Genomic DNA, 24,394 nt, shown 5'->3' on the forward strand with positions numbered 1-24,394 from the left:
AGTTACCCCTGGCTAACTCACAGCAGCTTGTAGCTTCGTAGCTTGTAAGAGAAGACAAAGCACACAGTACAGAAGCGCCAGTCAAGATGTAGTAATTATCTATGACCGCTAGATGTCAGCTCATCAACGGTGTATCTAATGCGGGCACTGTGGCCGCTAGGTGGTAGCTCTGCACCAGGATTTCCTCCTCCCAGGTCGTCGAAACAACAAACCGAACTACGGAGCAAGCGGGGTGAGAGAACGTCCGAAACCGCCTCTGACCGCGACTTTTAAACTCTTTTTACAGAATTGTAGTGGGATTCAGACGGAGGCTATATAAGAATAGTAAAAGTTACGATTCTGCCGGGACTACATTTCACAACAAGGTAAGTTAGCTGTAAAATGGCGGAGAGCTATCTGGAAGTTAGTTGATTTGTATTTTGCTAGCCGTCTCGCTAGCCAGGATAGCTCTAGATGAGCCCTGAGCGCGGATGCCTGCCTGAACCAAGTCGCTTCGCTAGCTCGCGGTGCATGGCTACTTCGGTTGTTAGCAAGCTAACGAACTGGATTTTGGGCACAGTAACGCAAAATATTTAGTTTGTAGCCAGAATAATCGTTTTATTGTTTCAAGCAACTTAGTTGCACTTTATATATTTGTAAACAAAGTATTTGTTGCTTATGCAATACGGTACTGGAACTCCCGAGGCAAGATGGAGGACGCAAGGACGTGATGTTTTTTTAGGTAACGTTAGCGGTAGCGGTTAGCATAGCTAACTAGTGGTAGTTATTATCAGCTCCTTAATAGCAGCATGTCTGTTAGGATTGTTTGCTTTATCGTCGGACAAGCACTGAACAAGACTGGTGTGTAGACGGAAAGCAGTTTATTGTCCTCGGAAACATTGGTGACTAGCGTGATTGTGTACTAGCCAATATTAGCATGCGCTAGTACAGTAGGGCTTGCGTTGTTTTGTTATTATGGTCCAAGTACGATAGCACTAGAAAACGCTGACGTTCTCGATATCTAATGGAACTGCACAGTGCATGTCTGTCGCTCTTTCTGTTCGGCAAATCACGGTTTGCTCACACTATACGGTGCTTGCTTACTTGTTCAAATTTCAACTGACTAACGGTGGAGGAAAAGACGCTGAAATCCTCGGTTGCTTAGCTAGTGGCGCTAGCACTAGCAGAGCACCGGTGTCAATTTTGACAGGAGCCGACTAAGAGCGCAGCCGTGTCGGCGTTGTTGGAGGGAACTGAGCCGGTAGTTTGTGGCATAGTTGACTTGCATGAGTCTACACTATTGTGTTTAACAATTTTGTTGTTTGTAAGATCGTCTAGTCTCGCTTCGCAGTAACAAGTTTATGAGTTACACTGACCGATTTGGCGCCACTTTTTCAGTCTACACCCATAGAATCTCGTCGTCTTGTCATGCAGTATCCTCTCACTTTCAAGGAAATATGCACCGCAACAGATTCTTAAATCAATAAATATCCCAGTTAGGTTAAAACTCGCAAAGTCGTAAATACCTCATACATATTGATCATGTTGCATGGGTCTATGTTGACTTGTGTTTTGAAGGTGTGGGGAATTTTACGTGGATCATTGTATATTCATAAAAAAAAAGAGATCTTGGTAAAATCCCTAATTTGTCATATTTGGGCCATCATGTTTCGGATATTGTGAGGGAAAAATGCCATGACGAACGCTACGTTGTATTTCTATCTGGCAATATGTTTCGGAAGTCAACTCTCTTCTCAAAAATAATTTTATAATTTAAGAAAAGGAATGACACGCTTGTATGTTATAACTGCGTGTACTAGAACCGAAAGACGCACCTACTGCACACAGAGCGGGTATATGATGGGTGGAGTTAAAAGTTCCCTTTTCAGGACTGAACAGTTGTCCCTGGAGTGCGATTATTGTCTTCCCTGACTCCTGAAGAGCATTTACATTTGTTTCTTAATTACGGACGACGTCGGAATCCTAATTTCAAAAGTTACCTCTGCTCTCTCCTTTTAATGTATGTGCCACTAATTTACACATCACAACCATGCAATAGTTGTTCTGTGGCCTGCAGTATCTTGTTGATGTTGATACTGCCTTTTGATTGGTTAAGATATGTATGGGGCGGAGAGGGCAGTGCCATATTTGGCCATTGAGGATGCACTCCAATGTTCCTTGCGTGACGTTGTCTGTAAACCAAGGGAGCAGAGAAAAAGAGGGAGCCAATGGCTGGACAGCTGAGCGTGACAGCAGCATTAGTGTCCACCCACTGTTACCATGTGAAACCGTTTTTTTTCTTTTTCTAAAAGGCATCAAAGAAACATTTGCAAACTATGGAGCATGTGATTTCAGAGAACAAATACACATTTGATGTTTGCATTTGTAGCATTTATTGTTTCTGCTGTGTTATGAGGGATAAGTTTGCATGTGTCGCTCTCTAAATTACTGTTTCATTTTCTAGGTCACATGCAACCTCTCCTGTCTTGTATTTTCTGAGGATATCAAGCCAGTCATAAGTTGAAGTTATCCAGAAGATGTTACAGAAATGATAGCAGCACCAGAAATACCATCAGAGTTCACCTATACTCACCAGTAAGTTTTTGCTTTCACTTTTAGTTTGCTATTATTAATTAATTTTTGATTTTTATGAATTTCAAATCTAATATTTCCATGTGTCCACCAGGGATACAGATACCCGATTCTCTTCAGACACAGACTTCTCTGAGGATCTTGATGGAAGGAGTGCAACCCCAGCCAAAGGAAAGGTATGTAAAGCACACATGGCTCAAATAACAGTGTTTCATCTATTCGTTACAGATAATATCCTTTCACTTGTTTATTGTTGTCTCTTGTGGTTATTTGCATAAAAACACATTTCAAATGATTTTTTAATAAATGATTGTATCTTTGTTTTAAATACTTGCTTTGATTAAAATCATGGCATTTATAGTTTCAGTTATTTATTACAAGCTGCTTAGAGCTATTGTTATCTAGGTTAACGGGTCATAATTCCCTCTAATATCCACTTGCTGTGAAAACTTCTTCTTCACACAACTGTATTTATTCAAGTTTATCGACAAACACAATTTTACAAGATTACAGTTGAACACATCATGATAGTGTTATAATTTACCTTCGCCAATACACATTTTTACTGACTAGAGCTTGAAGGCATCACAATGTAACTCAATGCAACCTCTGATAACGTTAGCTCCGTTATTTAGCCAAACAGGATTGTGTTGCCGGCTGCTAACCGCTAACGTTTAAGAGCTCACCACCTGTGGATTTAAAGACAGATTTGTTGTTCACAAGTGGCATTATCAAGGATTGGTAAGAAGACACTAATGCCGATCTCCCAATTGCATATTCTTACTGAATATCGGCCAATATTGATCCGTGGCCGATCAATCGGGAATCCCTAGTTAAAAAAACAGTTTTACCCTGTACCCGACCGTGAAAGTGAGTTGCTAAATGTAGTAGTCTAAAAAGGCATATTACTTGCCCTGGGCAATTGTTATTGTTAAGCCTTAATAATTCCTTATGATTTTCTGTTCTGTTCTAGGGTGGAAAGAAGGGGAAGAAAGCAGCAGGGGAGAAAGGCAAAGGAGGGAAGGGAGCTGGCCGGTTAAATGGCCACCACCAGGAGAATGGCATGGAAAACATGATGCTGTTTGAGGTGGTGAGGCTGGGCAGGAGTGCAATGCAGGTATGAATAACAAGCTATTTGAGATCGCCACATTGTAAAATTCTGTTTCTTCAGTGAGATGAAAAAACTAAGGGTCTGCTTAACAAACTAATGGTTTGTTTCCTGATGAAAATATTTATATTTTTTTATTTGTGCATCCCTCTTTTCCTGCAGTCTGTCGTTGATGACTGGATAGAGTCTTACAAACACGACAGAGATGTTGCGCTACTAGATCTCATCAATTTCTTCATCCAGTGCTCAGGATGTAAAGGTATGTGTGTATCAAGTTGTCCTATTCCATTGATGTGATGTGAAAACATTTGAATCTGTGTGTCCTACAGAACCACTCACATATTTAGTACCCTCTTCTTCCTCAGTTACTCTATTTGACTGTTTAGTAAAATGTCTTCTGTCTAACCCTTCTGTGTTTGTCAGGTGTGGTCAGTGGAGAAATGTTTCGAAACATGCAGAACTCTGAGATCATCCGACGAATGACAGAAGAATTTGATGAGGTAACATTACTTTGTTCAGAATAATCATTACCATATTCAGCAAACGGTGTCATTTCAGATTAAATGTCAAATTTAGAGTTATTTTATTTGCCAAAGACAATAGAACTTTTGACTAAAATAAATTGTAGTCATGTTTTGTCATTGCATTTACTGACGTTCTTCCACTTGTGTCTTCTGTAGGACAGCGGTGACTACCCTCTAACCATAGCAGGACCACAGTGGAAAAAGTTCAAATCAAGCTTTTGTGAATTCATTTCGGTGCTCGTGCGCCAGTGTCAATACAGTATCATCTATGATGAGTACATGATGGACACAGTCATCTCCCTTCTCACCGGACTATCAGACTCCCAAGTCCGAGCCTTCAGACACACCTCAACACTGGCAGGTGAGTGTGAGTGTGAGTGTGAGTGGTACCTTTTGAATGTCAATGCTGAATTGCAGTAATTGGGATGTTCCATAAGCATGCTACTATACTTTTGGCTAAACATACTTCTGAAATTGTTTGTTTTTTGTTGCCCTTGTGAGAGCGTCATAACTTACACCTTTGATCATTAGCTGTGCTTGTATACAAATAACAGGCAGCGTAGGTGGAATTACCTGCTAAAATAAAGTGCCAAAGGGCTCCGGTGGGGGGAGATCATGTGCTCTACAATAACCAGAGACATGCAGAACACGCAGCCAATATCATTTATGCAGCCGCATTATACATTTTTTAAACAATAGTTGTAATTGAGCAGGTGGCTGATGCGACCACAAAATATTCACGTAATGTTCTGTCTAGCTCTCCATCTTTGTCTCTACATGTTAATGTATAACTGTAACATGCTTTTGTTGCGTTTGTTTTGATGTTGGCACCGGTCTTGGCTGCCACGTTGGTCAGTTGCTGCAGACCTATTTTAGATGGTTCCCTGTGTGGAAATGATTTCTTACTATGTCGAGGCGAGGTTCAAGTGTTCACTGGATGCAGCCAAAAGTGGACCGATTTGTATTCTTAGTCTATGGAGTTTCTTTACCTCTTCTAATTTCCAACGTAGGTCCCTTCCAATGTTTTATTAGAGAGCTGCCCAAAGTTGGCCCGACATGAGGTCAGATGTGGGCTGCCAGATGTTTTTTCGGAATTGTATTTTTAAATGAATAAAAACAAATTATAATAATTTGTTGTTTAATTGTTGTGAGGTAAGAATGCTTTTTAAATATGCATATAAAATGCAAGAGGCTTTTCGGCCCGTGGATCACCATCATCTGAGTTAAATAAAATGGTTAAACAGTTGAAATGATGATCGTTTCTAATTTCCCATATTTAATTTGCCTTTAAAGTTAGGGCACCTCGGGTACTTACATTTACCCAGGGGTTAGTTTATGTTGCAAATCCAGGACACTACAGACGAACACAAAGTGTCTAGTCGGGTAAACTCACACTTGGTGTTGTAAGCCAATTATTAATAACTACATTGAAGAGTTAGTGTTGTTATTTGTCAATTTCTTTTGTTTCTTGATGTTACTTGTGTTTTTGGCAGCCATGAAGCTGATGACAGCCCTGGTGAATGTAGCTCTAAACCTGAGCATCAACATGGACAACACTCAGCGCCAGTACGAGGCAGAGAGGAATAAGATAGTGGCCAAACGAGCTAATGACAGGCTGGAGCTGCTTCTGCAGAAACGCAAAGAGGTAAGGGTGGCCACATGGCAACTCGCTGCCTTTTGTTTTACGTTCCTTTTTACCTGAGCACATTCCTCTTGCTGTTCAACACACATACACATTGGATGATTCAAATTCTAAGGGAATCAGCACTTTCCGACCAGGTGTGGGTGATTTTGATCAGTGATGTAGTGGTAACTTTGACAGAAGGTCGCAACAACAGACCCTTTTATGCTCACTGTGATGTGTACGCACAGCTCTTTATTTATGTCAAATAAACGCCCGCCTTGTACAGAGTTGTGGAAAACTGTGTTTCACTGGTACAAGCGTTGAAGCAGAGAGAGTGGATCTGCAGCTGGATACAGAGCATTAGTAACAACACAGCAGAGGCCTCCGCTTCACCCCCTCACTCCAGAATACATAGACCAACTTCTGTTTTTCAAAAGATATTAAGAAAGTGATGTCTGTCAGGAAATTGCGCTTTAATTTTTATGATTCTCATGTAGGCAGAAGACTGCTTCCAAATTTAACGCAATTACCGTCTCTTTTTTTAAACCACTCTTCATATTCTTTCTGCAGTTAGGTTTTTTCCCAGACAGTGAGTTAAATTAATACCAGTTGGCTTAACTGCCAGTTTTGTTCCCACCCCCAGTAAACATTAAATAAGGTGGCCTCAACACCCACTGCATCAGTTTATCTTGTCACGTTAGTGTCTCACTATGTTTTTGCAGTCAGGGAAAGTGGCTGTTTATAGGAAGATAGAAATCAAAACACCACTCGGCCCAATGGCAGCTTTTCTTTTTGTACTCTATTATTCATGACAAATATTTGAGCTGGAATTCAAAAACAACTATTATTGATATCAGAAGAGACAAAAACAAAATGTAAACATGGCACAATCTGCAGTTTACATTTTCCTGCACAACATTTTACCAGACAAATCAGCAAAGGCCCTGCACACAGTCACCGTGCAACCAGGCTAACGGGTCACAGTAATACATGAAAGGGTTAATAATTGTGACCATAAATCGGTTTCATTTTTAGAACCACAACATCTCCGTAAGTGGCGGATCGGCAGTGACTGTGTTAGTGCTGAGTGTAATTCAGCTAGGATTGTCCGTGTATTCAGTTATATAACAGGAGGTCCCACCGGGCAGCCATCTGTTAGTTCACCGTGCAGCCACACAACAGCATGGTGGCGTAGTTGGCAGGCCCACGCGTCTTGTTATGTTTACAATGCCCCCCTGGTCTCCTCTTAATGTAGCATTCTAGGCAGCTAGACCTTATGTTTGACCAAATAAGTTTGCTCACAGGTTTTGTTTTGCTCTTCATTTCAGCTCCAAGAAAATCAGGATGAGATTGAAAACATGATGAATGCGATATTCAAAGGCGTGTTTGTTCACCGCTATCGGTATGGCTTTAAATAATGCTCATCTGTTGTGAAATAATTGTGATTTTGATTTTGTTTATGCTGAAAATGTCTTGTTTTTAACACATTTAACTAAATGTTTCAACAGTGATGCGATAGCAGAAATCAGGGCAATCTGTATAGAAGAGATTGGAGTGTGGATGAAACTCTATAGCGATGCCTTCCTCAACGACAGCTATCTGAAGTATGTGGGGTGGACGATGCATGATAAGGTGGGTCACAGGAAGATTTCTTAACCTCAAAGATTCTTTGAAAAAGATTGCTTTATTTTCCTGCTCAGACCTCTTCTCCGGACTGTAACGCACTAATTGGTTTCCGTCCCCTCCACTCTCGTTACACCTGTTAGTGCAGAATAACTTTTATAATTACATGGACTTTTGTGACGCCACGTAATTCCCAGTTCAGCTGTGCACAACATCAGCCTGAACAGATGTCTATCAGCCAGAATAAGTGGAAACACCTGTGTTGGTGTGCAAGGCTGTTAAAGGCACAATCAATAACCCAATTGTATACTAAGTGTGGCCTCAGAACACACCATTAACGCCTGCTGTTTCTCCGGCATTGATTTACTAATCGTCTAATAGGCAATCAAAAAGAGAAACGAGTGAGTCTTGGTTCTTAATGTTTTCCAGTGTTTAACGTATATTTCAGTTAGTTTTGTAAACGCAGGAGGAGAAAGTGGTCTACAAACAGGATAAATGACTGTTTTCTTGTTCTCCTCTGCAGCAAGGCGAGGTACGTCTGAAGTGTCTGACGGCTCTGCAGGGTCTCTACTACAACAGGGAACTCAATGCTAGACTGGAGCTCTTCACCAGTCGCTTCAAGGTCAGCACCACCTGCTGGACAATTTCAACACAACAGCTCCAACTTTATTGTTTCACACTCTTATACAGCAACACGCGCTGTGCTCATGTTCTATGGATTTGTGATTGAATGGACAGAATTTCGCTCACTAAGCAAAAGACTTATCTTCGCCCAGCAACTCTTTTAATTCTGTCATCTCTCTCTTTGCATAGGACCGCATTGTCTCCATGACTCTTGACAAAGAGTACGATGTTGCAGTACAAGCAATTAAGCTACTCACTCTAGTCTTGAAGTAAGTGGCTGTGTTCTTGATGGTGTTTGGTAGGACTGTTTTAGTCTACGTGTAGGACGAGCCCTTGTACACACTTTTCAAGAATTCCATCCGTTGCTCCTGACAACTACGTTGGAACTAATGTTTGTCTATTTTGTCTCTGCAGTAGTACGGATGAAGTGTTGACCCCCGAGGACTGCGAGAGTGTCTATCACTTGGTCTACTCGGCACACAGGCCAGTCGCCATTGCAGCTGGAGAATTCCTCTTTAAGAAGTATGTCAGACTTGAATCAAAGTTATCACCGAACAGGAGTCAAATCGTTGTTTATTGTTGAACAGAGAAGCATAGAAAGAGTTCTGGAAAATGAATGTAGAGGCAGGGGAATAGGGAAGGAGGAGAACGAGCATGCGGATTTACTACCACTTAGTGGGAATTTAAATAAAAATATGTCCTGTCTGAGTAAAGGCAAAAAAGAAAAGCATCTTAAAAACAAAATAAGGAGTAGAAAAGCGAAGAGTAAGGAAATGTCCACTAGCCACTATGCTAATACATGCAGTGTAAAATGCCATAAGCATTCAAGAGGTGCCCTGTCTTTGATCTGCTATATGAAAACCTTAATTTAGTAGATTACATCATAATTGTAATGTTCTGCAGAAGGATTTAGGTTTTGTTTATGTACTGAGGTGGGACACACGGCTTGATATTGAAAAGATGCAGCTGACAGCACTTGAAAGCGCGTACTAAATAAAAAGGTTCAGATGTATTGTATCGTGAGGCCAGTAAACATTCCCACCTCTAATGAGATGACAAATTGTTGACAATTAAAAACCCACATTCAGTATGTCTGAGCGCATACACATGTAAACTAGCTTTTGCATCGCTTAATTTTCCTCATGTTCACACTGACGACTTCCTTTTGATACTAATGATTAAGTTGCTCTGGTTTCATTTTACAAGTCAGTCCGTCCTCAGCTTAGTTTGAGGTTTTTTTTATTTTGCGCTTCTATGAAATGCAGTTGTAGGATTATGTGGGAGTTGCTTTTCTGTGATCGCCAACTAATGATTAATGTTCCCAAAGATTGTTCAGCCACCGAGAACCAGAGGAGGAAGGTGCCCCCAAGAGGAGAGGCAGACAAAGCGCCAACGCCAACCTCATTAAGACCACTGTCTTCTTCTTCCTGGAGAGTGAGGTATGTTATCAGGTTATTTTCGTTTACTGTCACACATAGGCTACATTTTCTGTCTTTATTGATCTTCATCTGTGTGAACGTTTCTCTCCTCAGCTCCATGAGCATGCGGCCTACCTAGTGGACTCTCTCTGGGAATGTGGTCCAGAGCTTCTGAAGGACTGGGAGTGTATGATCAGCTTACTGCTAGATGACCCATTACCAGGAGAAGAAGGTATGGCACTGGTTTCTATTGCAAACCTACGTCGCTCCTATTTTGTTTCAGAGCACAAACGGGATACAGATGATGCTGATTGTTTTGTGTGTGTGTGTGTGTGTGTGTGTTTTTTTTTTTTTGCAGCTCTTACAGACAAACAAGAGACGGCCTTGATTGAAATCATGCTGTGCACTGTACGCCAGGCTGCTGAATGCCACCCACCTGTTGGGAGAGGCACAGGGAAGAGGGTAAGAGTGACTAACACGCTTTAAAAGATTTGTTAAAGCATCATTCAGGTTTATTTCTAACACGGGCTTGACTGTCATGACGACAATTGCGTTGAACGTCGATCACTTACTTATCTTCAGAGCTGGGTCGGTGCAGACTGAACCCAAAGACATTGCACTTGCACAGTTAATGTCTTTTTTAATAACTGTGATCCAAATGTGAGTAGTGCATTTGATTGTTTTTCAACCTTTCTTGCTTTCTTCTTTGCTTTGTCTGACAGCTATGTTTTTAAGGCAAAGATAAAAGGATGTCTTTCTACGCATGGTTGAGTGGTGGTATTTGTGGGAGTGTTTTAGATAAATAAGTAAGATTTTTGGAATGGGTTGATGGTGGTGAATGCACTGCAATGCTTTGTGCTTGTGTTAACACATTTGTGATGTCAGGTTTGAGATTACAGAGCCTGCACATTTCAGATATTCTGCTTGTTATTACCTGTAGATGGTTCGTGTGTAGCGTTTTCCCTTAGGACTGTTATATTTACCAAATCTGGCCTGACAACTAAACGCTAACATCAATCTGGATTTTATTTAAAAAAAAAAAAATACAACCTGATAGACTTTGCACTGTAGATATTATCGTGCTGACAGACACTTTTATAAAATTCTTATTAGATTGAACTGTTGGAGCGAGTGAGAGAAAGATGTTCTGTCAGGTTTATTGACATAACAGGATAGGTTTGAATAATGTTAAAAGACCTGGATCTCTGTTTTACACAGTAAAGCTTTCCCAAAAAACAACCACTGGGGAACCTGTACCTGTTGAACTGGAGCTACATACGTCTACACAAATATCATAAACATTTACACCTGGCATCAACTTAAAATGAGCAACAAATAGCCAGTTCAAAGAGTAAACCTTCTGTGTACACAAATGAAACTAGTTGTGAGTACAAGTATCTAACCTGCTGCATCTATGATCAGGTGATGACGGCTAAAGAGAAGAAGACTCAGCTGGACGACAGAACCAGAATGACAGAGCTGTTTGCTGTGGCTTTGCCCCCTCTACTGGCCAAGGTTTGTTACATCACTCTGTTCTCAACCAGCACTCTTCTGAAGGGCTGTTCGCGTCAGGTGTGTTTTCCCCAATCAGAAAATATAATGTTGACTGTTTGTTTTTCAGTACGCTGTGGATTCAGAGAAGGTGACGAACTTGTTGCAGCTGCCTCAGTTCTTTGACCTGGAAATTTATACCACAGGACGTCTAGAGAAGGTAAGACAATCATCCAACAACACAAGTCAAATTAAGAAAAGTTTATTTAACATAATAGTTTATCTTCATTGACTGTTAAACACATGACGTGTCACTCTCTCACTCGCTCTCTCTTTCTCTTAATCCAGCACCTGGAATCCCTACTGCGTCAGGTCAGGGAAATTGTGGAGAAGCACACAGACACTGAAGTTTTGGAGGTCTGCTCCAAGACTTACCACGCCCTCTGCAATGAGGAGTTCACCATCTTTAACAGGGTAGACATTGCCCGCTCCCAGATGCTGGATGAGCAGGTGGACAAGTTCAACAGGTTACTGGAGGATTTTCTACAAGAGGTAGGAGTGACAGGATGCACACGTCAGCACGTCATGCATGTTTTTACTCCTCTCTCTTTTGGTAAAGTGGGCCTGATCCTGTTACACCCAACAACTCTACCATTTATTATTATTATCACCGCCATGTTTGCCTTTTGTTACGTATTGTTGCCTAGACTGTGGCTGCCTCCTTACGTAAGCACTCAAACTGGCACTGGAACATGAAAACTTTGATTCACCTGCAAATAAGACTTCCAGTCTCAAACTGATGAATTGATTTTGAAAGCTGGGATGCAGTGTGTATTTAGTGTTTGGCTATATTTCTTTGAATAATCAGAACATAACCTCAAGGGATGACAAGCTGCAAATTTGAAACGATTAGAGAAGACCTTACCAAATGGTCTGTGAAGAAACTCATCGGATATATTTCAATTTTATCTGAAGAATCTGAAAACTTGCATTTGTATCTGTTCCTGTTCCTGTTCCCTACTTTATCAGATGAGTAAAAGTCTCGCTCCATAAAATCTAACACGGTTGCAAAATGTCTCTTTCCAGGGAGAAGATGTCGATGAAGACGATGCTTATCAGGTTTTGTCAACTCTAAAGAGGATCACAGCTTTTCACAAGTATGAACTGTATTCTTTCTCGAGTACCTTTTTCCTCATACACTTCCCCCGTTCACGTCCCCTGTGCCCTCTACAGACGGAACAGTCACTGATTCTATGTACATGTGTCTGAAACTGACTTGAGTCTTTCTCATATGTGTTGCAGTGCACATGACCTGTCGGGGTGGGACCTGTTTGCCAGCAACTTCAAGCTGCTCAACACGGGCATAGAGAACGGAGACATGCCTGAGCAGGTTAATAACTATACACACGCACAAAGTGAACTTGTATGACTCAAGAAATTCCCAATTCTTTGTGAAAAGTAATGAATATTAACCCGTCTGGGATTTCTTCTTCTTCTGCTGCTGAGCAGATAGTCATCCACTCTCTGCAGTGTACCCACTATGTGATCCTGTGGCACCTGGCCAAGACATCGGAGGGCAGCTCTAGGAAGGTGAGGTCTAAAAGCCAACGTCATCGGCACTGTTTAGAAGAGAATTGGATCAGTGTAAGTGTGATGTTAAGAACAAATCTCTCCTTTTTTCTCTTTTAATCAGGATGACATGGTGACCCTGAGGAAGCAGATGAGAGCGTTCTGTATGATGTGCCAGCGCTACCTCACTAATGTCAACACAGCCGTGAAAGAACAGGTGACACACACACACACACAAATCTCCACGTGGAGCAGCAGTCGTAGTAAAATCTGCTTTAAAGAAAGACAATAATTTATAGCATAAAATGGGGATTATCAACAATTGGACAAGGTGATAAAATCTTTCAACTCTTCAGAGGTGGTGCCACAAAGTGCTGGTAAGACGGGTGGCGTTGCCTCAACAACTGACTTCAATGCATACCCTCTATGTGCCTTGTTCATATGTGATGAAAAGGGCGTTGATACATTTTCATACCAAAGTCATCTGTGCCTCACAACTGATGTAAGAAGTCAGATTTTCATAAATCGATGCCGTGTATAATTATACTCGGAGACCTTGTTAAAAACCTCATTTGCATCAAGTCCTTTTGTATTGATCTCATGCACACAGAGTTTGAACCTTTTGTCCTTTTGGTCTCTCCCTTTCCTCCTACAGGCATTCACCATCCTGTGTGATCTCCTACTCATCTTCAGCCACCAGATGGTGTCCGGAGGCAGGGAACACCTGGAGCCTCTGGTCTATTCCCCAGAGGACTCGCTGCAAGTTGAACTGCTCTCCTTCATCCTGAACCATGTCTTCATAGACCAGGACGATGACACAAATAGCACAGGTACAAATGCAAATGTTCCGTTCGAGCAGCTCATTTACTTTCTGCTCTGCTCCAGCAGTTCAGGAGAGCAAGTGAAAGAAAAGCTTTTATTCAAATCGGCCAATGTGCAGCTCGTTGAACTGCTTCTTCTATTCTTTTTCTCTCTCTAATCCTCTCAGATGGGCAACAGGACGACGAGGCAGTAAAGATTGAAGCTCTGCACAAGAGGAGAAACCTCCTTGCTGCCTACTGTAAACTGATCATCTTCTGTGTGGTGGACATGAAGACTGGAGCCGACATCTTTAAACAGTACATGAGGGTAAGTGCATATCATTTTAAAGTGCAATTGAGTGAGCATCTTTTAATAAGGAGGACTGTACATGAGCAACAGTTATTCTGTCTGAGCTGAGTCTTCATGTCTCAATGTTTTCTTTTCTGTACAGTATTACAATGATTATGGTGACATCATCAAGGAGACCATGAGTAAAACTCGGCAAATCGACAAGATTCAATGTGCCAAGACGCTCATCCTCAGTCTGCAGCAGGTCAGTGTACACAACAATAACTTTGACCTATTTTGTTGTTTTGTCCCGTTTGTAAGAGATTGTTGATCTAATGTTTCTCGTGTCTCTTCCTGCTAGCTGTTCCATGAAATGCTTTCAGAACTGGGTCATGGGTTCGATCGCTCCTCCTCTTTATTCTGTGGAATCAAAGAGTTGGCCCGTCGCTTTTCTCTAACCTTCGGTCTCGACCAAGTCAAAACCAGGGATGCTATCGCGATGCTGCACAAGTAAGGCTTCGTTCTCCTCTTGTTACATTGCATTGCTCTCACATTTTTTGGCGTTGCGTCTGGGAACTGTCACGTTACACAAATAACTCCTTGATTACTGTGCTTGCCATGTTGTTTTTTCAATTTTGGATTTTGGAACATTAAGTGATAAAATGCGCTTTTGCCTTTTCCCATGCACTTACATGTTTGTCTAAGTATAAAGACATCGAACACAGAGAAGATCAACAGTGTGATAAACACAACTGCTCGGTTGCATGTAATAAACGCACGGACTTAATCGAGAGCTGCACAAGGTGTTCCGTGTGCTGCTCTTATGAAGCTAAATTTGTAACAATCCTAATTTCTGTTGCTACTTCGTGTATTTCCCACCAGCGCGTGTAAACATTACCTCGTGCATAGACAAGCTTGACCTTTTAAAAAAAAAAAAAATGATGCATGTTTCTTTTCAGCAGCAATGGAGATTGCACATTTGTAAACACACCACTCCCATCACATTTGTTATTCTCGTGTGGATTATCATATTTTAATCTGTCAGGTCCCAGGAAATCCGATGTATGCACATTTGCTATGCCTATCTTTGGTATCCCCCACACTTGTGCAACATATGGGCGCACTATGTAATGGGATATGCCAGATGTGCGACAGGTGTTGAGGTAATGAAAGACAGGCTAAAGAGTTTGCTTGGATTCCATCGTGTATTTAAAATGTAAAAACATTCAAAGTGATCCAGCACAGCAACGCATTGTAGCACAATGTGACTGGAGTACTGAGTGTACAGAGAGCAGACAGTGATATGCCCATAAGTGTGACAACTAGAGAAGTCAGTGCAAAATGCTTAACATCACTAGGATTTGTTTAGAAAGTGAACAACAATCAAATGTTACATCAGTCGGGACTTTTGCTACACAGTTTGAATCAACTATTTCATGTTTTATGTCCATGAAAACCACTTCTTCTTCTCTGCTCACAGTGTGTTCTTCTTCCTCTCTGTCCTTGTGCATCTCTTAGGGATGGTATCGAATTTGCATTTAAGGATCCTAGTACCCAAGGAGAGGGAGGCCCTCCTCTTAACCTGTCTTTCTTGGACATCCTCAGCGAGTTCTCCTCCAAGCTTATGAGACAAGACAAGAGGACTGTGTAAGTTGTTTCTGGCTGACAAGTGAGGAGGGGGGGGGCTTCAGTGTAACAGGTGTTTGTGACAGCTGGTGCAACTGGTGTCTGATGTGCGGTTGATTTTAAAACATTTGAGTTTTTTACTCTCCAGTTGGAATGTGCACCTGGTTGTGTGTAAAGATGTGTGAGTTTATTAATCTTGTCTACGTGACCTGCTTCTCCTCAGTCACATGTACCTGGAGCGCTTCATGACGTTCCAGATGGCGCTGCAGCGAGAAGACTGCTGGCTCCCCCTCATCTCCTACAGGAACTCTCTGCAGGCTGGTGGTGATGACGACACCATGTCGGTGATGAGTGGCTACTCCAGCAGAGGCTCCTCCATCCGCTCCAAGAAGATTAAGCCTCCTGCTGCTACAGCTGGAACCTCAGCAGCCAAGAGGAAGCTGCCAGAAGGTATTGCACCCTAAGGAACTAACAAAGTTATGAATAATGGGTTACTAACAGGGATTTTCTTTGCTTTTTTCACTTCAGAGAAAGATGGGCATTGAGTGCAGTTCAGTTAGTGCAGGCTGCTGCATCATTGTTTAAAGCTTTAGAGCTGGACACCAGCATTTCTGTTTTTTAACTATAAACATCATGGACACCTACCAACGCACGAACACACTGAAAATAGGTCTTCATGAGAACCATATACATTATAGCCCGGCCCAGCAATGATGTTACAAAAGCAGAGTTGGAGCCCAGATTAACCCAAATGCCTTCCTACCAGCCTGGCTCAGCCAGCCGAGCTGATGGTGAGGAGATTAAACGGCAGATGGTGGGAGAGAGTCAGAAGAGTCAAACTGCTCCTTACCAATCACACAGGGTCGCTTAGATGTTTGTCTGCTAAAGATCTGCTCATGACCCAAGATGTCTGTGGAATATTACATGTATTTCCTTTACTAGGTGGCAAACTGCAGTGCTCTGACTCCTGTTTAGCAGTCAGGTCATGTAAGGCTCATGTTATAATACGATCAAAATAAAGTAGCTGATCTCATGAATTATCTGTTATTTCCTTGTATCCTAATTTTGGTAGATTTGTAAAAGCAAAGCAGACAGAAAATCCTTTTCCCGCTCATTTGATGGCGTTTATAAACGCTGTTGCAAATGGAAGTCCATTTGTCCATTTCAGTTGAATAAACTTTCCAATCGGCAAGCATGACATTCAGAAACACAATAACTTAGCTTCGGGAGAAAACGTTACCTCGGCGTACGTGTGTGTGTGTGCGTGCGTCTGTGTGTGTGGCTGGGTGTGTTGTCAAACAGTTTTCCTTCTGCCAACACCGCCAACAAACATTGGTTCCTACTTATATCAGGAGCGCTAATTAGCTCCTACAGAGGATGTCAGTATAAAAGTGTGTGAGGGAGGAAAACTTAAAATGCTATGAATTATTTTGCAATGCTTCAAAAGCAGCAGATCTACATGTGTGATAATAATATTTTGCCAGCAGAATCAAATTGTTTTACAGGATATTTAGTAAATCAGTGTTTGTGGTCATGTTCTCGGTCCCAAACGCAGCCTAACCATGTCATGTGACGGGCTACTTCAGTACGCTCTCAGAACAAATATTAATGGGGCCAATACAGAAAATTGCAGATGAACATTTAATATCAAGGATGGACCCCACTGACTGTACATGCAACACTTGTCATTTTCTTAAATCATAATTATGTTACTTGTAAAAAGTGTTTGCTTGAACCACGGGACACACGATCAGGATGTGTAATACCACAATATAACATATAATTAGCTAATTTTGTTCTCGACTCTTATAGTTGAGGGACTTGGGAGGATATTTGATAACTTGGGTGTAATCTTGTGCCTTTTTAAAAACAAGCATGAGCACGTTGGTTGCAAGATTGTCGAACACTTTGGACCTTCCTTTCCAGAGGAGAGCAGCAGCAGCGAGGTGTGGCAGCAGAGCATGCAGACCCCAGTCATGTTGCCGTCCCCCCACCTCACCTCCACTGCCATGCGAGACCCTAAGAGGGGTCGTGATGACAGCTTCATGGGGGTCTACCCCCTCCCCCACGACCAGCAGCAGCCCCACCAACACCCGCAGCACCATCAACAGACGCCTCAGCACCACCAAACGCCCATGGATTATAAGTAAGTGTGCCTCGCTGTTGCATTCCTGAGGTATTACGATGCAGTCCCAGTTACAAGGGGGGGGGGGGGGGGTCTCGGTTCAATAGATGCAAGATATTTTTTAACAAAGTTCAAATGAAACCACTTCACTGAATGAGATTTAAGTCCTGCATGCAAAGCCTGTGTTAAGTTTCTCCTAGTTTTTAAATACATTTTAGTGAAACATTAAATTAAAGAACACGTTAGTTCTTCAGACCACAACATTTTTTTTTTTAAAACCTTTAGACGAATGTTTGACATGAAAGTTGTTTGGACCTATAACCGTTCAGAGTGTTCACGCTTGCTTTTAATTCATGTATATAAAAGTAAGTTCCTTTTTTAGATGGCTTTATTCATATGAATATCTCAATCGATCTTTCAGCTCCACGGTGCCACCATCAAACTTCTCATTGAAGTTTGTGCCCGGGCTTCACTTCTTACAGATTTCACAGTCCGATGTTAACTTTTCTCCTCCTTTGCTGTGTTGCCCCGGCATTTCAGAAACTTCATATCCTGTTGCATCCTAACATCTCCGACCACAAGAGTTTATAAATGTAGCTACACATCAATTATCCTCTGAGAATGGGATCAGTAGGAGTGGAAAATGAGCCAAAATACATTAGGACGGGAAAATGTTCTATTTGCGCGCTATTAATTTTCGAGGGTAAACGGCTGCAAAATGCTTCTACTTAACAGCCTGCCAAGTGTTGGCTCTACTGGCACAGTGACTGATTACTTCATTTATCCAACCTGACTTTTCATAGGCCCAAGGCCAGTGGGCCATCTATATAGTCGTTTCTGACATCCTTGTGGTATCTCCAAACACGTAGATTAAAAACGTTGCTAATTAGCGCGCCTCTGTGCATTTTAGTTCCCAGGTGACGTGGATGTTGGCTCAGAGACAGCAAGAAGAAGCACGCCAGCAGCAGGAAAGAGCCATGAACTACGCCAAGCTCAGGACCAATCTGCAGCATGCCATGTAAGTTACGCACACACACACACACAGCTGCACATAGAGTTGCCTGTGGAAATCTCATTAAAGATATGTTTCCATAATTATATGATGGTTTGTTTTTGCAGTCGTCGCGGCACTGGGCTTATGGAGGAAGATGAAGAGCCAATTGTGGAGGATGTGATGATGTCATCTGAGGGTCGTCTGGATGACCTGAATGAAGGCATGGACTTTGACACCATGGACATTGATCTGGTAAGATGCACATTTAATTGAATCAAGTGTTTATTAATTCAAACTTAATTAAAAATGTAATATTCTTTTAAATGTTTAGATTATTTTTTATTGATCATGCATATAAGGCAAAAGCAAAATGTAGGGATGTCTTACTTACTTTGGGGGCAAGACGATCGGCAACTGATTTGCTTTCTGCTCCCAGATAACAAACCCTGTAAAACCCGTCAGCTTTAACTCCTCATGACTCTTTATACATTTCTCTACACTAGTTGTGATAACTTACCAAGTTGCAGTCGCTGTGATTGATTGATTACATCTTCTTGTATTTCGTTACTCTTTACAAACTTGCCTGTTTCATCCTAAACACGTTCAGTGACCTGCCCTCACCTGCACGCCTCACTGAACTACCAGAGTTCAGAAATTCAAATTGCATAGCAAACAGGCATTTCTACATCTTTTTTTAGAATGGCCTTTAGGAGGCAACATTTGTTGCTGTTTGTACAAATGTAACATCTGGTCTTAGTACGTTAAGACCAGATGTTGCTTCTGGAGTCTCATCATGGTCTGATTATTTTACAGTCTCAATGCTGTATACAATGTCATGCAACAAGAAACCGTTGCTTGAAATCTGATTTTAATTCTGAGATTCTGAGAAACTCGTTAGTTCATAGCGTGCTATCCCAGGGCTGGCGCCAGCTGAGAACTGGCCGGCCAAAAGTCTCATGTAGAGACACACAAAACCCTTAACTGCCTTTAAAAAGCAGTGTGGTGGAGATCGGGCGGTGAAAACACATTTGATGTCATATGATTTTTGTTCACATCGATTTGTTTATCCTTTTGACTGTTGACTTTAAAGACCACCAAGCAAGTTAATCTTTCTTTTTGTTTTATGGCCGAATAGTTTCCAGAATATGTCAGCTCCAGCCCTTGTCACAGTTTTTCCATTTACTTAGATTTTTATTAGAGCTCAACTAACGAAGTTAGCTTGTTGATGGCTGAGACCATGCTATTGTTTAGCATGCAAAAACCCATAACAAGCAGCTTGTGTTGATCTTTGCATGTAACATCAACATGAGCGAAGAAGACCAGAGACCACTCAAAGGGAATGTTGGCTGTGGAAGGATATATGTGATAAAAAAGATGACGAAAGACTGTCGACAGTACCTCGCAACACGAGGCTACATGACTGATTTATTTGACTATTTAACCCAACAGCGCATAACCATGTATGACGAGTGAGTGTGAAGCCAGAACTAAATTTCATCCCATACAAATGTCTATTTTGGATGCTTTCTATCACAAAGGATCCAAATGTCCTGTTGAATCAACCAGAAAATTGCCCTAGTTTTTCTAAATTCACTCCATTTGTTGCATGTGTGTGTTAGTCTGTAGGAATTAAATATCCTCTATATTTATATATTGTGATGCATATTGCAATAATCCATAGCATCACATTGTTGTTTTTTTCCCAGTATCGTTTACGGCTAACTTTTTAGACAGAGATTGTTCAAATATTTATTTGCTGTCTGCCAAAGCAGCTGGAGCAGGAAACATTTGGGCCGTATCGGCTCTAAACACAGTTTTTCTCTTCCAGCCACCCTCAAAGAACCGTCGGGAAAGGTCTGAGCTCAAGCCGGACTACTTTGACCCTGCTTCTATCATGGATGAATCGGTAAGGAGTGTGAGTGTGTGTGTGAGTGTGTGTGTGAGTGTGTGTGAGTGTGTGTGACAAATACAGCACACTCGTTTGTGTAACGACCAGCTGGAGAAGCTTGTGAGGCTCTGAAAGCTGACACAATTTGTGATTTCCTCAAAGTAAACAGAGTTGCACTAAAATTAGTATAACTCTATGGAAGGAGAATGGATGGCTTACAAGCACTCCCATTACACGCTCACAAGTCTGTTGTGTTTGGGGGGCTGATTGAGGCTGTGCAAAAACATTTAGACAAGTTCCGCTGACCAGCCCGCATGCGCTGCAGCCAAATACAACATTTCCTATTGGTTGTAAAGCCATCATTTTTGCCTGTGTAAACACGCCAATGTTTTATTTATTTCAGAATGTACTGCCGGCCTTAAATTCTTGTTTCAACGCGTCCCCACTTTTAAGAAACCATTTGAGCATTTCAGTGTAAGAACAAGCCCTGACACTGCCTTAGTACAGAGCGCTGAAAAATGTCTGTCAATTTGGAATAATTTCATTGTCAGAAAGAATATCACACCAGAAAGCAGTTTTCTCTTGACTAAACACAGAACCGTTTTGTTCTGTTCAGCTGTTTTTTTGTTTTTTTTTGGAGCGAAGAAACAACATGCAGCACACTTAGCTGCTCAGCTTTTGGCATTTGACACAACCTGCTCACAACAAGTCTGCCTCAGATTCTTTTTTTCCGCTCTGAATTACATTTCTACATAATGATGTGGCTGCAGTGGAAGATACGCAACACAGTTAATTGCTGGGCATGGAAAAGGCTGGCAGACCACACACACACACTCTGTTACATTAAGCTAGTGAGTTAGGCTCTGTGCATTAGCTTATGGTAAGCTAATTAAATGAATTTGTTAATAAACATCTTCTAGCAATGTGTCACCAAAATGCAACAGATGAGTGGCTACTCGTACATGCGTACATACATAAGAGTCGAGATTATGTTGCAATTCAGAACTTCCTCACAGAAACCAAAGTGGTACACCTCATTGCAACACTTTTATTTCATTAACTTGTCAAATACTTTGGTTTGTATTAGACTTGGATCATTATTCAAGTAATGTACTATACATAGTCATTTTATTATTTTCTAATACCTGCACATCATATGCCTACAATTTCCTAAATGTGTTTAACTTTTAAAACTGGTTATTAATGTTTTTCTTTCTTTGTTTCTTTGTTTCCTCTAGGTCCTTGGGGTGTCCATGTTTTAAGCTAATATTCAGATGATTTTGACGCTGGGATAACAGAAGAGGCGCTTTGTATTTAAAGAGAATTTTAGATGCGAAAACAGAAGTGTTTTCTGTAAGAAAAAGCAAAAAACAAAAAAAAGCAAAATAATTCTGGCTTGTACTCCACGTGGACCAATGACAACCCACATTCAGTGTTGCTTGCTCAGAGAGGACATTGTTTCAAATATTTACTTTTATAATCTTGGGTAAGCTCTTCCTGTTCAGAAATAGTGTAACAGGCCACTTCCAAACCTATTAGAAATGAGATGTCTGAAGAAAAATCCATAATAGCTTTTTTTTTTTTTTTTTTTTTTTTTTTTTTTTTTTTTTTAAACGGGGATGAATTGGTGTGTTTAACTTAAGATAAATTTTTTGTTTATGTCTAACCCTTTTTACAATTGTAGTAAGTTACCAGGTGTGAAGTAGTAATTTATAAACAGACTGTAGTAGCTTGCTTGTACTGTGTTAGCCAAGTGGATGGAGGTCTTTGTTTCTGTGCATTTTTTTTTCTCCCTCTATCACTTAAGTTTCTTTTCCCTGTTGTTGGGCCTGATTTGAGGTCCTGATAACCACTGGTGGTTAAGATGGTGAGGTGTCACATAGAATCAGTCCCTTTTTATGCTGTGAAGATTCCCAGAGTCCACTGAACGCTCCACACTGTCAAGCAGTAAGTCCTAGAGCTTACCCCAAGATTTGGACCACTCCTTAACCTCCATCTACTAGAGACCCCACCCCCCAACAATGAGCAGATTTTTCTCCCAGTAGTGCCACTGTGTGGGCTCTGGCAGATAGCAGCTCAGTCAAAGAATTACACATCTTTTTTTCTCTTAAAATCCAGCAGCATAATGTTGAAATGGGTATCTCTACATTTTAAATAAAAGTTATATATGAATCGGTGCTGATTTTATATATGTGCTTTTGGTTTTTCTTATTTTCAACTTTTCAACCTTCAGTCACAAAGTTTGAGAAATGTAAGTAAAACTTAAAAAAAAAAAAAAAAAAAGAGAAAAAAAGCATGTGAAGCCATGCGTCAAGGAAGATTTTTAAATTTGTATTTTTATGTTTTGTTTTGTTTTTGTCTTGATAATGTCTTCGGGTTTCTACCTTTTTTCCTACATGTAAATTAGTTTGGATAAAACTAATGAAAAGACTTGTGAAATTCAGCTTTAAGGTTTTCTCAACATTAAAAAGTCCTGTCACAAAAATACTTAAGATTTCAAATGTTAAAAGTGAAAGGTAGTCATTAAGACAATACTGAAGATGAAAGTTATTCAGCAGCGCTGTGGCAGCTAGACAAAGCTTAGATTTTGGCATATATTTGTCACACACAAGTTTTAATGAAATGTTTTGTCTACTGAGGTTTTTATTTTGTAGTCATTCCATGCTTAAGCCTTAAACATGCTTGTGAAGGTCACCTTCTCTCACAGTAATCTTCCATGTCAGAGGATCGGTCATGTTTTAAGGTGGATAATTGGCTTCTTAGAACATGAAACATGAGGTGGTCAGATGTAATGTGATAAAGTAGATGAACAGCCTATATGTGTTTTGCCTAATTATTTTATGTAAGTAAAAAAGAAAATTCTTTTAAGGAAAAAGTACTGTTTATTGTTTGTTACTTACCACTACATTGGTATAAATTCTTATTAGATCATGTGTATATATACAAAATTTAATTTTTTTTTTTCCTTTTTTTTGGCCATTACTGTGTTTTTTTTATTTTATTTTCCTGCACTCTTGCCTACACTCTAAGTTGTTGTCTATTATCCCATCCTCTTTCAGTCACTCTGTTTTCTGATTTGTACTTGTCTGGAGACAGTAACTTTTGAATAAAAATCAACACATTTCATCTGGTACGTTTTACTTTTGACCACAATGAACTTTCTACTTTAACACTGGTTGTTAATCAGATCCAGGCGGCACAGTTCATCTATCCTCTTGGTTTTTCCTTTGCACGTTTAGAAAACTAAAGTTCAGATGGGGTGGCACTTTACTTTATTAGCACAAGGTGGCAGTACAGGCCAAGGCAGGCATCTGATCTCCCACAATGGCAGATCTATTACTGTACATGGTGTCACTCTTTGAAATGAGTGTATCGTTTTCTCTTTGCTGAGAAGGTGATGAATATTTATTCTCAGGCACTCGGTATCTTCAATGCACACATCTCGCTGTATGACAGCTTTTTACATGTGTGTCAACTGTCAAATGGGGGCCCATTGTAGCGAGAGAAATCTGTCTTGTTCTGATGAAACAGAAGGCGCCATAGTTGCTGTAATGATAAAAGTGGTGACACTAGGTCGCAGAAGAAAGGATGAAAGCAACTGAGACCTCTGCGTAAAGTGCACGGTTAATAAAGAGGAGCTCAGATCAATGCGGGCTTATTAGAAAGAGAGCTTCCCCATTCATGTCCATGCCTGTGATACATGAAGAGGCCAATCTATCACGTCAGTCTGCTCGTCACATGTCCACTATCAGAATAATGTGCAGGGAAGCACTTAACTGTCTTCTGAGCTGTCCGCCTTTCTTTTTTTTTCTGTTCGAAGTGATCAGGAAGAAAGAGACCAGAAAGAAAAGTTTGATTTAGTGTAAAGCTGTTGTCATAATGTCAAACCAGTTTTATGAGGCGCTGCTTTATGTCCACATCTCACGCTTCTGTGCCAAAACGATTACTTTTCCGTCTATTTATGTCTCTATCATTTGTTCCCACTAGGGATGCACGATAGTGGATTTTTCACGATATCCAATATGTTCCAACTCATTATGGTCGATGGCTAACACCGATATATGCACATGTTCTTTTCCACCTAACTGCGGTCTCTCCTTTTAGAGAAATTAACATATTA

At 40.9% G+C, this 24,394-nt stretch overlaps 1 protein-coding gene across 3 annotated transcripts; it reads left to right on the plus strand.

Annotated features, from left to right (window-relative positions):
- Nucleotides 1-139: 139 nt before the first annotated feature.
- stag2b (STAG2 cohesin complex component b) lies at nt 140-23,400 on the plus strand. Of its 3 annotated transcripts, none has more exons than XM_029441288.1 (34): nt 140-232; nt 2,444-2,574; nt 2,666-2,747; nt 3,545-3,688; nt 3,842-3,938; nt 4,103-4,179; nt 4,360-4,564; nt 5,697-5,848; nt 7,156-7,229; nt 7,336-7,459; nt 7,974-8,072; nt 8,264-8,343; nt 8,489-8,596; nt 9,402-9,513; nt 9,607-9,724; nt 9,851-9,954; nt 10,915-11,007; nt 11,114-11,203; nt 11,332-11,535; nt 12,070-12,140; nt 12,286-12,373; nt 12,493-12,573; nt 12,677-12,769; nt 13,208-13,382; nt 13,541-13,680; nt 13,805-13,906; nt 14,003-14,151; nt 15,160-15,288; nt 15,491-15,717; nt 17,194-17,413; nt 18,303-18,410; nt 18,512-18,638; nt 20,215-20,292; nt 21,513-23,400. In XM_029441288.1, exons 2-34 carry the CDS (start codon nt 2,528-2,530, stop codon nt 21,534-21,536), a joined length of 3,822 nt encoding a protein of 1,273 aa, XP_029297148.1. In that variant the 5' UTR covers nt 140-232; nt 2,444-2,527; the 3' UTR covers nt 21,537-23,400. The 3 variants fall into 3 exon arrangements, with proteins under 3 accessions (XP_029297148.1, XP_029297147.1, XP_029297149.1); XM_029441287.1 differs by having other exon boundaries at nt 167-365; XM_029441289.1 differs by lacking the exon at nt 140-232 and adding an exon at nt 578-721.
- Nucleotides 23,401-24,394: the final 994 nt, after the last annotated feature.

Source organism: Cottoperca gobio, chromosome 10 (assembly GCF_900634415.1).
Source record: "Cottoperca gobio chromosome 10, fCotGob3.1, whole genome shotgun sequence".
In the NCBI taxonomy this organism is placed as follows: domain Eukaryota; kingdom Metazoa; phylum Chordata; class Actinopteri; order Perciformes; family Bovichtidae; genus Cottoperca; species Cottoperca gobio.

Bases quoted from the DNA above. Each gene is read 5' to 3' on its own strand.
- stag2b (XM_029441288.1), top strand. From the start codon at position 2,528: ATGATAGCAGCACCAGAAATACCATCAGAGTTCACCTATACTCACCA. The intron at 2,575-2,665 runs GTAAGTTTTTGC...TGTGTCCACCAG, and splicing joins GAGTTCACCTATACTCACCA to GGATACAGATACCCGATTCT. The intron at 3,689-3,841 runs GTATGAATAACA...CTTTTCCTGCAG, and splicing joins TGGGCAGGAGTGCAATGCAG to TCTGTCGTTGATGACTGGAT.